Below are 15,692 nucleotides of genomic sequence, written 5' to 3'. Positions count from 1 at the left end.
ACGTGGGCAGACACCATCCAATAGGCTGGGGGCCAGGTAGAACAAAAAGGCAGAGGAAAGGCAAATTTTCTCTCTCTTCTGCAGCTGGGATACCCTTCTTCTCTTGCCCTTGGACATCAGAACTCCAGGTTCTCTGGCCTTTGGACTCTAGGACTTATACCAGCAATCCCCCACCCTCTGGCTCTGCCCCACCAAGAGGTTCTCAGGTCTTTGGCCTTGAACTGAGAGTTACACCATCAGCTTCCCTGGTTCTCACCATTCTCAGCAAACTATCACAAGGACAGAAAACCAAACACCACATGTTCTCACTCATAAGTGGGAGCTGAACAATGAGAACACATGGACACGAGGAAGGGAATATCGCACACCAGAGTCTGTTGGAAGGTGGGGGACAGGGGCAGGGATAGCGTTAGGAGAAATACCTAACGTAAATGATGAGTTGATGGGTGCAGCACACCAACATGGCACATGTATACCTATGTGACAAACCTGCATGTTGTGCACATGTCCCCTAGAATTTAAAGAAAAAAAAAAAACAAACTTTACTGGTTCCTTTGGACTTGAACTGAACAACACTACCGGTTTCCCTGGTTCTTAGCTTGCAGACAGCCTATCATAGGACTTTCTCAGCCTCCATAATCTCATGAGCCAATGCCTCTAATTTGTTCCTTCTCATCCATCCATCCATCCATCCATTTCCTCCCTCCCTCCTTCCTTTTGGTCTGTCTCTATAGAGAACCCTAACTAATATACACTAGCCAAGGAGCAGCCTTTTAAGTAAGATTTTCAATTTCATTTACTGATGAATTTTTGATGAACAATCAGGCCTGTTAACTCCTTTCTATATACTACCTTTCTGATTTTTAGATAACGAGTAATCTGCTGTGCCACTTTTAGGTACTATGACTGCATTAGATTCAAGAGCTAATTAGATATAACACTTTTTCTACATGAACTCTCATTTCCTTATCTTGTATGTCCACAGGTCTTGAAATCCTCCTTCATATAAGCTGCGAATATTTGTAGAAGATTTGGTTTAGCTAGTCTTTCATAAACTTTTTCTATATTGAAGAATCTAAGAATCAGCATGGGTTGGGGGAATGTCACTCTGAATACTCTCAGATTAATAATAATTACTGAGAATCTTCAAATACATCAAGCAAGCTTCACCAATTTACTAGTCTGGAGAGCATTTAAACTTTTATATGACACTGAAGTATTTATACTTTGAAAAAACTTTAAGGTTGGGTGCAGTGGCTCATGCCTGTAATCCTGGCACTTTGGGAGGCCAAGGCGGGCAGATCACCTGAGGTCAGGAGTTTGAGACCAGCCTGGCAAAGGTGAAAGCCCATCTCTACTAAAAATACAAAAATTAGCCAGGTGTGGTGGCAGATGTCTGTAATCCAGCTACTAGGGAGGCTGAGGTAGGAGAATGGCTTGAACCCGGAAGGCGGAGGTTGCAGTGAGCAGAGATCGTGCCACTGCACTCCAGCCTGGGTGACAGAGTGAGACTCTGTCTCAAAAAACAAAAAAAAAAGATAAAAGAAAAAACTTTAAGAGTAAAAAATTATATATTGAGCTAACTTTATCCTTCAGATCAAATCACATAAGTATTCCATAAGAAAAAGCATATGGTTTTTGTCAGGCCTCTGAGCCCAAGCCAAGCCATCGCATCCCCCGTGACTTGCACGTATATGCCCAGGTGGCCTGAAGTAACTAAGAATCACAAAAGAAGTGCAAATGCCCTGCCTCGCCTTAACGGATGACATTCCACCACAAAAGAAGTGAAAATGGCCGGTCCTTGCCTTAAGCGATGATATTATCTTGTGAAATTCCTTTTCCTGGCTCATCCTGGCTCAAAAAGCTCCCCCACTGAGCACCTTGTGACCCCCACTCCTGCCTGCCAGAGAACCCCCCCTTGACTGTAATTTTCCTTTACCTACCCAAATCCTATAAAATGGCCCCACCCTTATCTCACTTCACTGACTCTCTTTTCGGACTCAGCCCGCCTGCACCCAGGTGAAATAAACAGCCATGTTGCTCACACAAAGCCTGTTTGGTGGTCTCTTCACATGGACGTGCATGACAGTTTTAATAAGGATTTGTACATATTATATCTCAGTCTTTAACTTCCACACAGCATCCCATTTCGTGATTATTATTTTATTAAACAGTTGTTTTTTATTTTGAGATGCAGTCTCGCTCTGTCACCAGGCTGGAGTGCAGTGGTGTCATCTTAGCTTACTGCAACCTCCATCTCCCAGGTTCAAGCAATTGTCCTGCCGTAGCCTCCTGAGTAGCTGGGACTACAGGCGTGCGCCACCATACCCAGCTAAGTTTTGTATTTTTAGTAGAGATGGGGGTTTCACCATGTTGGCCAGGATGGTCTCGATATCTTGACCTTCTGATCCACCCACCTAAGGCCTCCCAAAGTGCCAGAATTACAGTCATGAGCTACCGTACCCGGACTTAAACAGTGTTTTATTTATGAATTTCAGGTGATTTTCAGTTTTTACTTATTATAAATAACATTTCAGTGAACATCCTTGTACATGTATTTGCAGATACATCTATAGTATATAATTCCTATAATGGAATTGCTGGATCAGAGAGGCAATAACCTGGAGAGTATTAAAGAACTATCTAAAACAGGCTGTGTAAATTTATGCTCCTCACAGTGTATAAAAGCAGTAAGTTACCTTTAACTTCAAAAATTAGTTTCCAACCAGTGAAGTACAGAAAAAAATTAAATTTGGAATACAATGATTTTAACTTATTTCAGGTAAACAAAATAAGAACTTACCTCGTTCACTTCCACTGCCACTTCTGCTTTGAGAAGTATCACCATTACCTGTAAGGCATTGTTTTGCAAAATATTTAGATAACACACAGTTGCTACTCAAGCACACAAACCATGTGGTTATTTCTATTCAATGAAGTTATTATTTAGGAATTCCGGTCCTTTAACCCATCAATCTCTTAATTCTAGATTTAATTTTTTTTTTTTTTTTTTTTTTGGAGGAGTGCAGTGGCACGATCTTGGCTCGCTGCAACCTCCATCTCCTGGGTTCAACCAATTCTCGTGCCTTAGGCACCTGAGTAGCTGGAACTACAGGTACATACCACCATGCCCAGCTAATGTTTGTATTTTTAGTAGAGATGGGGTTTTGCCATGTTGGCCAGGCTGGTCTCGAACTCCTGGCCTCAAGAGATCCACCTGCCTCGGCCTCCCAAACTGCTGGGATTACAGGCATGAGCCACCAGGCCTGGCCTCTAGGTTTAAACGTTAACCTTAACCTCATTTGAACATTTTTCTTCAACTGTGTTTTCGTTTTCACCTCAAATCACACAAATCATTTCCCCCTAACTCAGAATCCTTTATTCCTCTAGTTAATAATTCACATCTCAAATTAACTGGTAGATAACACAGAATAAATAATCCACATTGCACAAATTTTATAAGGGAGACAAAATTGTCCACATATTTTTACCTACAGATCTAAAAGCAGAGACAATCATAAGCCAAACTAATATACTTTAACATATATATTAGGTTTACTAATCCTAGTGCTAAAAACATATATCAATAATTAATATTCAGTAATAAGTTTTATTTCTCACCTGTGCCACTTAATGCTGGTCTCCTAGAACCAAAAAGGCCACCAGTGCGCTGCATACATTCGTCTGGGTCTAAGTCATTATCTTGATTTGCAGAAAGTAAAATTAGATTATATTACTTTGAAGAAGTTTTTTAATCGTTCAGTAAACAGAAAAAAATCAAGTTATGCTATCAGAAGTTAAAAGATGCAGGGTAAAATAGAAAAATACTATTCTGGTTAAACTAAGTACTGCGCACAGGAATTCTCTATAAATAATGTCCTTCAATGACAAACTACTTCCTCAAAATGTATTTAAAATATTTCATAAATTAGGGCCAGTATTATGCCAAAATATGATACAATCAAGTTAAATCTCTAGAAACTGCCTGAGAAACTTCACATTGCATCATTTCACTACTTATTCTTCAAAGTAGCATCCCTTGCCCCCACTGTTGCCAAATCAAACCTTACCAGTCCTGCACAGTACCCTTCAAAATCCCTAAACTTCTGTCAAAGTGACAATTCTCTAATCTGCTACACATCTATTAAATCATTATTACAAATTTATGTTTGTAATCTGTCCTCCTCTGTTTAGAGGCACATACATTCCAGCAGTGACCTCTGAAGTCAGTACTTTATCTCTGAAAAATGATGGCTGAAAAAATTTAAGGTAGAAAGTCACATTGGTGAAAGAAGGTATGGGGGGAGGTAGAGCCACATAGAAAGTCACCTGTTTATAAGGTCAGCCATACTATCAAAGCTCTAAAACAATGAATAGTATGTAATATTAAAGAATTGAGTCACTCAAACTTATTTTTTAAATTCATGTATTTCAACCTAACCAATATGCAATTAAATCTGTCTAAAAAATAATGTTATAGATAATGTGGGTGATTAATGTGTATTAGTCACTAAGCTAAGCTATTCTCATATAATCCTCATAACAACCTTCTTTGATACGTATTCTTTTAAATCATTTTCTTTTTAACAGATGAAGCACATCATTTGCAAATCCACTACTAACTTGGGCTTCCTAGACCAAATCCTCCACGGCAACCTCGGAAACTACCTCTTCCACCTCTTCTGGATGGCCCTGAAGCTTCTGAATTATTTCCATCTCGATAGCCTATAATATTAAAACACACACAAGAACAACACAAAACAACAACAAAGAAATCTTGGGGACATGGTCAAATTTAATTTAAGCCTTGAATAATTCAGTAACTTTAAACAAGTATTTTAAGGCATTGTTATCAAAAAGAAATGACATTTGACCTATAAGTGTTCAACTTTACTAATATAAATAGATATGGCTACAATTTTTTAAAACCTCATTGCTTGCTTTGAGAATCGAGTCTAAAAATCACCTAAAGGAAAAAGTGGCACTTGAATTAATACATTAAAAGTCACCAAAACTGCACCATTAACTGGATTGCCACAATACACAAAAGAATTAAATAAATCCTAGACTTCTATCTGCTCCATATAGAATATAGTAAACATCTTACTCAAGGCACAGACATGCAGACGCATATAAAGTCTGATTTCCAGGTACAAACAATTTTTAATTGAATTGAATACCAAAAGATTAGTAGAAACAGTTCAAGTAAAATTTAATTGCACATAGGGCAGGCTCACAGGGCAGAACCAGATTAATGCAAAACCAAAGTGCCAACTGGGCAGGAAATAGAGACTGTTCAGTTTGTAAACTTGCAACTATTTACACCTAAAGAGAATGATGAATAAAGAGAAATTCTATATATGCTATTTCTGAATATTAGAGTATACGTATTTTAAAACCTATTTAAAAATGAAACAAAACTCTTCAAAAAATTTATTTTCTGGAAACTTTTCTGTAAAGGTATAAGTTATTTTCATGAAAGTAAAAGAACATATAACACATATATAAATTAAAAATATAATAAAATGAAAGCTTATCTCCACTGCCCAGCTTAAGACTAAAATGTTTCCAATATATTTGCAGCCTGTGTTTTTCTTTTGCCCTCTGCTTCTCTTCTCCCTGAGCACTCCTTCCAACTAACATCCAACCAGCCAATATCCTGAAGTTTTTCATTTCCTTGCTCTTAATTTCATCAGTTACATACATAGCCTTAAGCAACATATTAGCATTATGTTAGAGTTTTATGTAATGGAACTAAAACATATTCTTCTTCCACATCTCTTTTTTTTTTTTTTTTTTTTGAGACTAAGTCTCACTCTGTCACCCAGGCTGGAGTGCAGTGGCATGATCTCGGCTCACTGCAACCTCTGCCTCTAGAGTTCAAGCAATTCATCCTGTCTCGGCCTCCCGAGTAGCTGGGATTACAGGCGTGCACCACCATACCCAGCTAATTTTTGTATTTTTAGTAGAGATGGGGTTTCACCATGTTAGCCAGGATGGTGTCGATCTCTTGACCTCAGGTGATCTGCCCACCTCGGCCTCCCAAAGTGCTGGGATTACAGGCGTGAGCCACTGTGCCTGGCCCCACGTCTTTTTCCTTTTATCCAACTTTGTTGATATATGAAACTACTTCATTCACTTTTACTGCTGAACACTCTATTCTATCTGTTTCTATTTCACTTACGTCTATTACCTTTTTTATTTCTGAGTTTTCTTCCTTCTCTTTTAACTACTTAGCTTGAACACTTAACTCATTTTTTCTGAGAAAAGAAATATTTAAACTATTTTCAATCTAGTCGTCTTCCTACAAAGCTGTCCTACTAGATTTCCTATATTAGCAAGTTTTACATTTTATCCTTCCTCTGATGCATTTAAGGCTATAAAATTTCCTCTAAGAGGCAGCTGCTTTAGCTATATCCTCAGAGTTTTCCTGTGTTCTGTTCTTACTGTTATTAAATTCTAAATATTTCAGGATTTCCATATGAACTGTTATTCATAAACTAAGAAATTCAGTTTCCAAATCATGAAGGTTAGACTTATTGATTTCTACTTTTATTTTAATAAGAGAACATGACTGATGATATATCCATGGCATATTTTTGGCCTTAAAAGATGATCAAATTGTACATATTTTCCATATATGCTGGAAAAATATGTGATTTACAATTTTAGAGTATATGATTCCAAACAAATATTAAATCAAGCTGAGTAAGTGGCTTTCAGATTTTCTATATTCTTACTAATGTCTATTCTGCTGTCTCAACTTATTAAGATTTGCAAAATTTCCTTATGTCTATTTTTCTTTGTCCATCTTAGTATATTGTTAGATTCGAACTATGTTCAGAACTGTAATGTCTTCCTGATAAATTTCTTTATCCTTAATAATTCTACCTTACAGTATACTTTGTCTCCTATTTCTATACCAGCTTTGAGTTATTGAACACTTTTTTCTTTTTATTATTTTTTTTTAAGTTTCAGGGTACATGTGCAGGATGTGCAGGTTTGTTACATAGGTAAACGTGTGCTTTGGTAGTTTGCTGCACCTATCAACCCATCACCTAGGTATTAAGCCCAGCATGCATTAGCTCTTTTCCCTAATGCTCTCTCCCCGCTGCCTGCCCTCCTCCGACACCTACAGCACCTGGTGGTATTCCCAGGCAGTCCCCCATCCAAGTACTAACCAGGCCCAACCCTGCTTAGCTTCCAAGATCAGAGGAGATCGGGCACGTTCAGGGTGGTATGGCCATAGACTATTTTTTAATTTAAAAAAAAAAAGTTTTTTTATAGAGACAAGATCTAGTTTCTCAGGCTGGCCTTGAATTCCTGGCCTCAAGAGATTCCTCCCATGTTGGCCTGCCAAAATGCTAGGATTACAGGCATGAGCCACCATGCCTGACCTCTTGACTTTCAACTCCATACTGATATATGCTTACCTATATTATAATTACTGATATATGGATCTTTTATTTCTACCATCTTTGTGTTTTCTCTTTACTGAGTTTTTTCAATGCTTTTTGTTCTCCTTTCTGTTCTGTTTTCCCCAAATGGTAAGCTATGTATTTTATTTTTTACCTATTTTCACCATGGATATTTAGTAAATATTTAAACTATTTTCAATCTAGCTTCCTTCCTACAAAGCTCTGTCCTTCTATTAGATTTCCTGCATTAGCAAGTTACATATTTTATCTTATCCCTTCTCTGATTACTCTTCAATTATACTTAAGAAATATTTTTCCTTCCAACTGAGCTGGCAAGCATTTAAGTCTTTTCATTTGCTAGTATTTTAGTTCACTTTTATTTCTAGAACCCCTAAATTAATAGTCATTATTGCTAGTTTATTTAGTCAATACTTTAAGTTTACCAATAGGTTTATCTGTTTTACAATTTTTATCTTTTCTTCGCTCATTATTGCTTCGTTTCCTATGCCTTTCTTCCTGCAATCAGTTGTCTTACTACTGTATACAATTTAGTAGTTCTTACTCAACAGTCTGAGAGTATTAAACATCATTTTTATCTGAATGGCATTATTTCTCCCTAGCACCTAATTATCTGAATATACTTATTGAGTTCAGAGCTATTCTCCTTCAGCATTCTGAATATACTATACTATTACATTCTGACATCTACCTTTACTGAAGAAAATTCTGTTGTGAATACAATGTTCTTCTAAATGCGAATCTACCTTTTTTCTCTAGTAGTTTTATAGGTTTTAAAACTATAATTTCAGGCCGGGCGCAGTGGCTCAAGCCTGTAATCCCAGCACTTTGAGAGGCCGAGGTGGGTGGATCACGAGGTCAGGAGATCGAGACCATCCTGGCTAACATGGTGAAACCCCGTCTCTACTAAAAATACAAAAAAAACTAGCCGGGCGTGGTGGCGGGCGCCTGTAGTCCCAGCTCCTCGGAGGCTGAGGCGGGAGAATGGCGAATGGCGTAAACCCGCGAGGCGGAGCTTGCAGTGAGCCCAGATCGCGCCACTGCACTCCAGCCTGGGAGACACAGCGAGACTCTGTCTCAAAAAAAAAATAAAAATAAAAATAAAACTATAATTTCAATACATGCATAAGGGTATAAATTTTTAAATTTAATTTGCTTAAGACTCTTGTGCCTCTCTACTCTGGAAAAGTCTCATCTATTCTCTTTGAATATTCTTCTTTCCTCTCCTTCTCCCATTTTCTGGCCTCTCCTCAGGAGACAGTCATATGTTGGGCCACAGGTCTTATTCTATCTTCCATACCTTATTTATTAACTGCTCTCACTCGTGTTTTCCATTTCCAAGTTTAGAGAATTTTCACAGATCTATCTTTGGATTAATTCATTCTCTTCATCTGTGTTTAATCTTTACCTTTAATCACTCTGTTCTTTTCTGTAAATTTCTAAAAAATCAAATTGAGCCCTTTTCTTTTTTGTTTTTTTTGTTTGTTTGTTTTTTGAGACAGAGTCTCGTTCTGTCACCCAGGCTGGAGTGCACTGGTGCGATCTCAGCTCACTGCAACCTCCACCTCCTGGGTTCAAGTGATTCTCCTGCCTCAGACTCTGAGTAGCCAATATCCTGAATAGTTTTTCATTTCCTTGCTCTTAATTTCATTGCCTGCACCACCATGCCCAATTAATTTTTGTATTTTTAGTAGAGACGAGGTTTTAACATGTTGGCCAGGCTAGTCTCAAACTCCTGACCTCAGGTGATATACCCGCTTGGGCTTCCCAAAGTGCTGGGATTACAGGTGAGTCACTGCGCCCGGCCAACATTAACATATTTTCTTAAAGTAACATAAGTCCTTCCAGAAGGTATAGTCTGCATTTCATAAGGGACAGCTGACAATCTCTTATAACTCTTAAAGATGTTTGGTGACATCTTCACAAAGAAATTAGCTTATAAATCATCTAACCTTTGTATAAAAGAAAAGTGAACATCTTTTATTCACTTTTAAGTACTTACCAGATAGTTATTATATTTCTACATACTAACAAATAAAATGAAAACGTTAAAATGATATGTATCACTGACATCAGCAAAAATGGCCAAGTAAGGAACTCCAAATTCCACTACTCCAAAAAGGCAAGGAAAAAAATGGGCAAGAACTGTCAGAATTAACTTTTTCCAAACTCTAGAAATGAATCAAAGGCTTGAAGCAACCCAGGGAATATTTGTTCAGTCAAGGCTGACTGTTGGTAAGAACAGCAAATTCCGCAGCATTTTAACTTACCCAGTTCCATCTCTCAGCAACTCAACTTGTAAATATATAACCAAAAGATTTGAAAACAGGGACTCAAACAGATAACTGTAGGTGAATGTTCATAGAGGACATAGAGGACTTACTCACAATAGTCGGAAAGAAGAAACAATCCAAGTGTCCATCAATAGATGAATGGATAAATAAAATGTGGTAAATACATCATATTATTCAACCATTAAAAGAAATGTAGTTTTGATGCATGTTACATCATGGATGAACACTGAAAACAAGATGCTAAGTAAAATAGCCAAATACAACAGGACAAATAATGTATGATTCCACTTGTAATGAAATACCTAAAACAGACAAATTTCATAGAGAACATGGAATAGAGGTTACCAAAGACCAGGGTTAAGGGAGTATACAGGGAATTGTTGTCTAATGGCATACAAAGTTTCTGTTTGGGTGATGATAGTGATGACAGAATACTGTGCACTTAAAGGCAAAAATTATACACTTAAGAATAGTTTATATGGAAAATTTTATGTTATAGAGATCTTACCACAAAAAAAAAGTTGAAAATATCCCAAGTTACATGAAAACTATTAATCTATAAATCCAAGAAACTCAACTCCAAGGAGGGTAAACCCAAAAAGATCCACATCTAGATACATTAATATAAAACATCAACAAATGGTGCTAGAACAATTGGGTAACCATATGCAAAAGAATTTGGACCCCCACCCCACACCATCTATAAAAATGAACTCAAAATGCATCAAAGACTTAAGTGTAAGGACTAAAACTATAAAATTCTTAGAAGGAAACAAAGGAAAAAAATCTGCCTGACTCTGGATTAGGCAACAGTTTTCTAGTTATAATACCTAAAGAACAAAAAAAGATAAACTGGGTTGGATAAAAATTTTAAATTTTAGTGTTTCAAAGGGTACCATCAAGAAAAGGAGGCCGGGTGCGGTGGCTCATGCCTGTAATCCCAGCACTTTGGGAGGCCGAGGCGGATGGATCACGAGGTCAGGAGTTCGAGGCCATCCTGGCTAACATGGTGAAACCCCGTCTCTATTAAAAATACAAAAAATTAGCTGGGCATGGTGGCGGGCACCTGTAGTCCCAGCTGCTGGGGAAGCTGAGGCAGGAGAATGGGGTGAACCCGGGAGGCGGAGCTTGCAGTAAGCTGAGATCTGGCCACTGCACTCCAGTCTGGGCGACACAGCGAGTCTCTGTCTCAAAAAGAAAAAAGGAAAGGAAAAGACAACCCACAAGAGGTTATTAAACATTTGCAAGCCAGATGCAGTGGCTCATGCCTGTAATCCTAGCACTTTGGAAGGCCAAGATGGGAGAACTGCTTGAGCTCAGGAGTTTGAGACAAGCCTGGACAACACAGTGAGACCCCATCCTACAAAAAATAAAAAAACTAGCTGGGCATGGTGGCACACGCCTATAGTCCCAGCTACTCAGGAGGCTGAGGTGGGAGGACTGCTTGAGACCAGGAGGTTGAGGCTGTCGTGAACCATGACTGTGCCACTGCACCCCAGAGTCTGGGTAACAGAGTGAGACTCTGTCTCAAAAAAAAAAAAAAAATTAGACAAATTAAAAAAAATAAACATTTGCAAATCATGTAGCTGATGATACTCATATTGAGAATATATAAATAAACCTTAAAACATAAAAAGACAACCCAATTGTTGAAATGAATGAAGGATCTGAACAGACATTTCTCCAAAGATATACAAATGGTCAATAAGCACATGAAAAGCTGCTCAACATCACAGTCATCAAAAAACGCAATCAAAACAACAATAAGGGCTGGGCACTGTGGCACACACGCCTGTAATCCCAGCACTTTGGGAGGCTGAGGCAGGCAGATTGCTTGAACTCAGGAGTTCAAGATCAGCCTGGGCAATATAGTAGAACCCCATCTCTACAAAAAATACAAAAATTAGTCGAGTGTGGTAGTACATGCCTGTAGTCCCAGCTACACAGGGGGTTGAGGTGGAAGGATTATTTGAGCCCAGGAGGTTGAGGCTACAGTGAGCCAAGATCGTGTGACAGAGCCCTCCAGCCTGGGTGAGAGTGAGACCTTGTCTCAAAAAAACAAAAACCCCATAATGAGATACCACTTCACACTCAGTAGAATGGCTATATTTTAAAAAACACCAGTAACAACTAGTGTTGGTGGATGTGGAGAAATCAGAACCCTTATAACACTGAGGGTGGGAATATAAAATGGTACAGCTGCTATAGAAAATAATTTCACAGTTCCTCAAAAAGTTCAACATTAAGAGTTTAGCATATGACACAGTAATTCCACTCCTAAGTATATACTCCAGAAAAATGAAAACATAGGTTCACACAAAAACTTGTACACAAATGAATATAGCAGCATTGGCCATGATAGCCCAAAAGTAGAAACAACTCATTCATCAGCTGAAGAATAAACAAATATGATGTAACCACACAATGGTAGAGCCCTCATGAATGGAATTAGTGTTCTTATAAAAGAAGCACCAGAGAGCTGCCTGGCCTTATCCACCATGTGAGAAAACAGAGAGAAGACATCATCTATGAACCAGGAAATGGGTCCTCACCAGATAATGAATCTGCTGGTGCCTTGATCTCAGACTTCTGACTCTCCAGAACTGTGAGAAACAAATTTCTGTTGTTTACAAGCTACCCAGTTTATAGCATTTTGTTATAGCAACCCAAATTAAGATAGTTTTTTCTTCTGGAAATTGATTAAGCTGATTCTAAAAATCACACAGGAATGCAAAGGACTAAAAATAACAGGCAATCTTGAGGTTTTCATTTGTTTTGTGTTGCTCTAAAGGGATACCTGAGAGTGGATAATTAATTGGGAAAAAAAAAGTTTATTTGGCTCACAATTTGATATCTGAAAATGTTCAAGATTGGGCATCTGGTAAGATCCCCAGGCTGCTTCCACCCATGGCTGAAGGTGAAAGGGAGCTGGTGTGTTCAGAGATCATATGATGCAGAGGAAGTAGAGGGTACCAGGCCCTTTTTAACAATGAGCTCTCAAGGGAACTAATAGGGAACACATTCAACACTCCCGCAAGGAGAACAGGTCTATTCATGAGGGATCTGCGCCCCCATGACCCAAACGCCTCCCATTAGACCCTACCTCCCGCTCTGGGAATCAAATTTCAACATGAGAAGGACAAACATCCAAACCACAGCCCTTGAAAAACAAGCACTTGAAAGACTTACAATGCCAGATATCAGGACCTATTATGAAATCACAGTAATTAGATTATGGGGCAATGGTACAAAAATAGAAAAACCGACCAACAGAATAAAACCTAGAGAAACAGACACACATACATAAGCCACCTAATTTAGGACAAAGACAGCCCTGTAGTGCAGAGTGGAAGGGACAGTCTTTTCAATAAGTGATACTAGGTCAACTGAACATCTATATGGAAAAAAATGTATATTGATTCCTACATTACATACAAAAATAAACTCCAGATTAATGCCAATCACTTATTTTTTTCAGACGGAGTCTCTCTCTGTCACCCAGGCTGGAGTGCAGTGGCGCAATCTCAGCTCACTGCAACCTCTGCCTCCCGGGTTCAAGCGATTCTTCTGCCTCAGCCTCCCGAGTAGCTGGGAATACAGGAGTACGCCCGGCTAATTTTTGTATTTTTAGTAGAGACAGGGTTTCACCATATTAGCCAGGCTGGTCTCAAACTCCTGACCTCAAGTGAACTGCCCGCCTCAGCTTTCCAAAGTACTGGCATTACAGGCATGAGCCAACACGCCTGGCCTATCTGTATGAACTATTCTTGCAACTTTTAAGTTTTAAATCATTTACAAATAAAAAGGTAAAAGTAAAGATACTCAACAGAAAAACGGGCAAATGACAAAAGATGTCCAGATGTGAAAATGGCCAATAAACATAAGAAGTGCTCCACATTCCATTAGTCCAAAAACATAGAAATGTAATACATAATGAGTACACCACCACACAACCAGGAGAAAGGTTAAAATGAGAGAAAAATAAAATACCAGGCATTGGTTAGAATGTGAAAGTGTATCTTAGTTTAAACGCTGAAACATTTGACAATACTATTAAAGCCAAAAATATATATAGCCTATGACCTAGCAATTCTTCTTCTGCGTATGTACTACTGACACCCAAAAGAATACTAGAATGTTTACAGAAGCACTTTCATAATGGCCCCAAACTGGAGGTAATCCAAATACCTATCATTAATAGAACAACAGTAAAACAAAAGAATACTAAACAGTAATAATGATCTACAACTGCAACAAACACACTAAGAAGGTAAACATAAAACACTACATATGATATGATTCCATTTATATCAAGTATAAAAATAGACAAAATTATTGTTTGCTGTTAGACGGCTTAATAGAGGTTTTAGGGGTAATGAGTAATTCGTGAGTAAAAAATGAACATGAAAAGAGGCTTTTGAGGTGCTAGTAATTTGTATTTCATGACCTGAATGCTGGTGAACACACTGAACTCAAATGAGTTCAGTTTGTGAAATATAATTGAGCTATACATTTACGGTATATGTACCTGTCTACATATTTTAATACAAACATATATATTCACATGTATTTTCTGAGCGACCACTATACGCAGTCTTCCTATCCTCAAATGTATACATCTACAGAGAATGGGAATCAGGGATACCCTGAAAAATAGCTGTGTCCCTGTTAATTACCCTACACTAATCTATAATCTAATTATCCTACACTTGCTACAGGACCAAGCACATAGAGGTGCAAATGGTTTCGACTGCCTCATTTAAATATGAATTAAATTGATTTAAAGTAAATGTTAATGTTAATAGTACAAAAGATATTCACTGGTCTGAAGAAAAAAACTTCAAATATGAGCTATGTTTTAGGAACATTAAGTGCCAAAAATTGCTTGTTAAAAAAAATATGGTAAAAGATGAGTCTTGTTTTTTCTTGGCTTAACTTTCTCCCCACCACCACCCCTCTCCATAATTACCGTAAGAAGTAATTAAGGAGACAGTCTTCCCTCATTCTGAAATCCACAAGTCCTGCCTTCACTAGGGAGGGCCTAATTCAGCCAACTACCTACCTAATGGGCAAAGGAAAAGAATGTCACCAAGGTGCAGCAAAAATTCATGTATGTGATTACTATAAAACCTCTTAACATAGATTTGCACATCCGTAGCAATTTTATAATAAGTTCACTATATTTTTCATATGTTTTGTTGTCATTGCTATTTTAACACGACTGCCCATATGTAATCAAGAATTAAGCATGGTAATTTTTGATACTATCTCATCTCGAATTCAATAGAAGCTGAATTACCAGAGTATGGCGAAATACTGCTAGACTTGAACAAAAAATAATCTACAATTTCTTCCATCCTCAAATTTCCAATGACTCTATTCAGAGACAAAGACATCCCCAGTTCATCTAAACGGCGACTGACCAAGATTCACATTGTCCCTCTTCTGTAATTTATAGCACGTTCCTTCTGCAATTTATAGCACGATCATGGGGGGGGGGGAACAACAGATCAGTGATATCAGCAAGTAAAACAAGGACAGGCACGGTGGCTCATGCCAGTAATCCCAGCACTTTGGAAGGCTGAGGCGGCAGCTCACCTGAGGTCAGGAGTTCAAGACCAGCCTAGCCAACATAGTGAAACCCCGTCTCTACTAAAAATACAAAACTTAGCCAGGCGTACTGGTACATGCCTGCAGTCCCAGCTATGAGGGAGGGTAAAGCCACAAGAATCACTTGAACCCAGGAGGTGGAGGTTGCAGTGAGCTAAGATCACACCACCGCACTCCAGCCTGGGTGACGGAGTGAGACTCCATCTCAAAAAAAAATTAAATTAAATTAAAATTGTGCTCTCTATTCTGTTCCATTGGTCTAGGCATCTGGTTTTGGACCAGTACCATGCTATTTTGGTTACTGTAGCCTTGTAGTATACTTTGAACTCAGGTAATGCGATGCTTTCCAGCT

General features: G+C 38.3%; 1 protein-coding gene and 1 pseudogene across 3 annotated transcripts in view; both read right to left on the bottom strand.

Moving 5' to 3' along the window:
• DDX4 (DEAD-box helicase 4) overlaps nucleotides 1-15,692 on the bottom strand; it is an 84,082-nt gene that overhangs the window by 28,034 nt on the left and 40,356 nt on the right. For 2 of the 3 annotated variants that reach the window (XM_078004082.1, NM_001261317.1), the window contains 3 exon segments: nucleotides 4,624-4,725; nucleotides 3,622-3,702; nucleotides 2,804-2,851 (listed from right to left, as the gene is read on the bottom strand). In XM_078004082.1, the coding sequence (XP_077860208.1) occupies nucleotides 2,804-2,851; nucleotides 3,622-3,702; nucleotides 4,624-4,725 (231 nt within the window). 3 annotated transcript variants of the gene reach the window in all.
• LOC114679055 (5S ribosomal RNA) lies at nucleotides 7,130-7,251 on the bottom strand (annotated as a pseudogene).

The sequence above is a fragment of the Macaca mulatta genome, chromosome 6, assembly GCF_049350105.2.
Source record: "Macaca mulatta isolate MMU2019108-1 chromosome 6, T2T-MMU8v2.0, whole genome shotgun sequence".
Classification (NCBI taxonomy): Eukaryota; Metazoa; Chordata; class Mammalia; order Primates; family Cercopithecidae; genus Macaca; species Macaca mulatta.
Note: the sequence above shows the minus strand (reverse complement) of the source record. Positions and strands in the feature narration are given on the sequence as shown.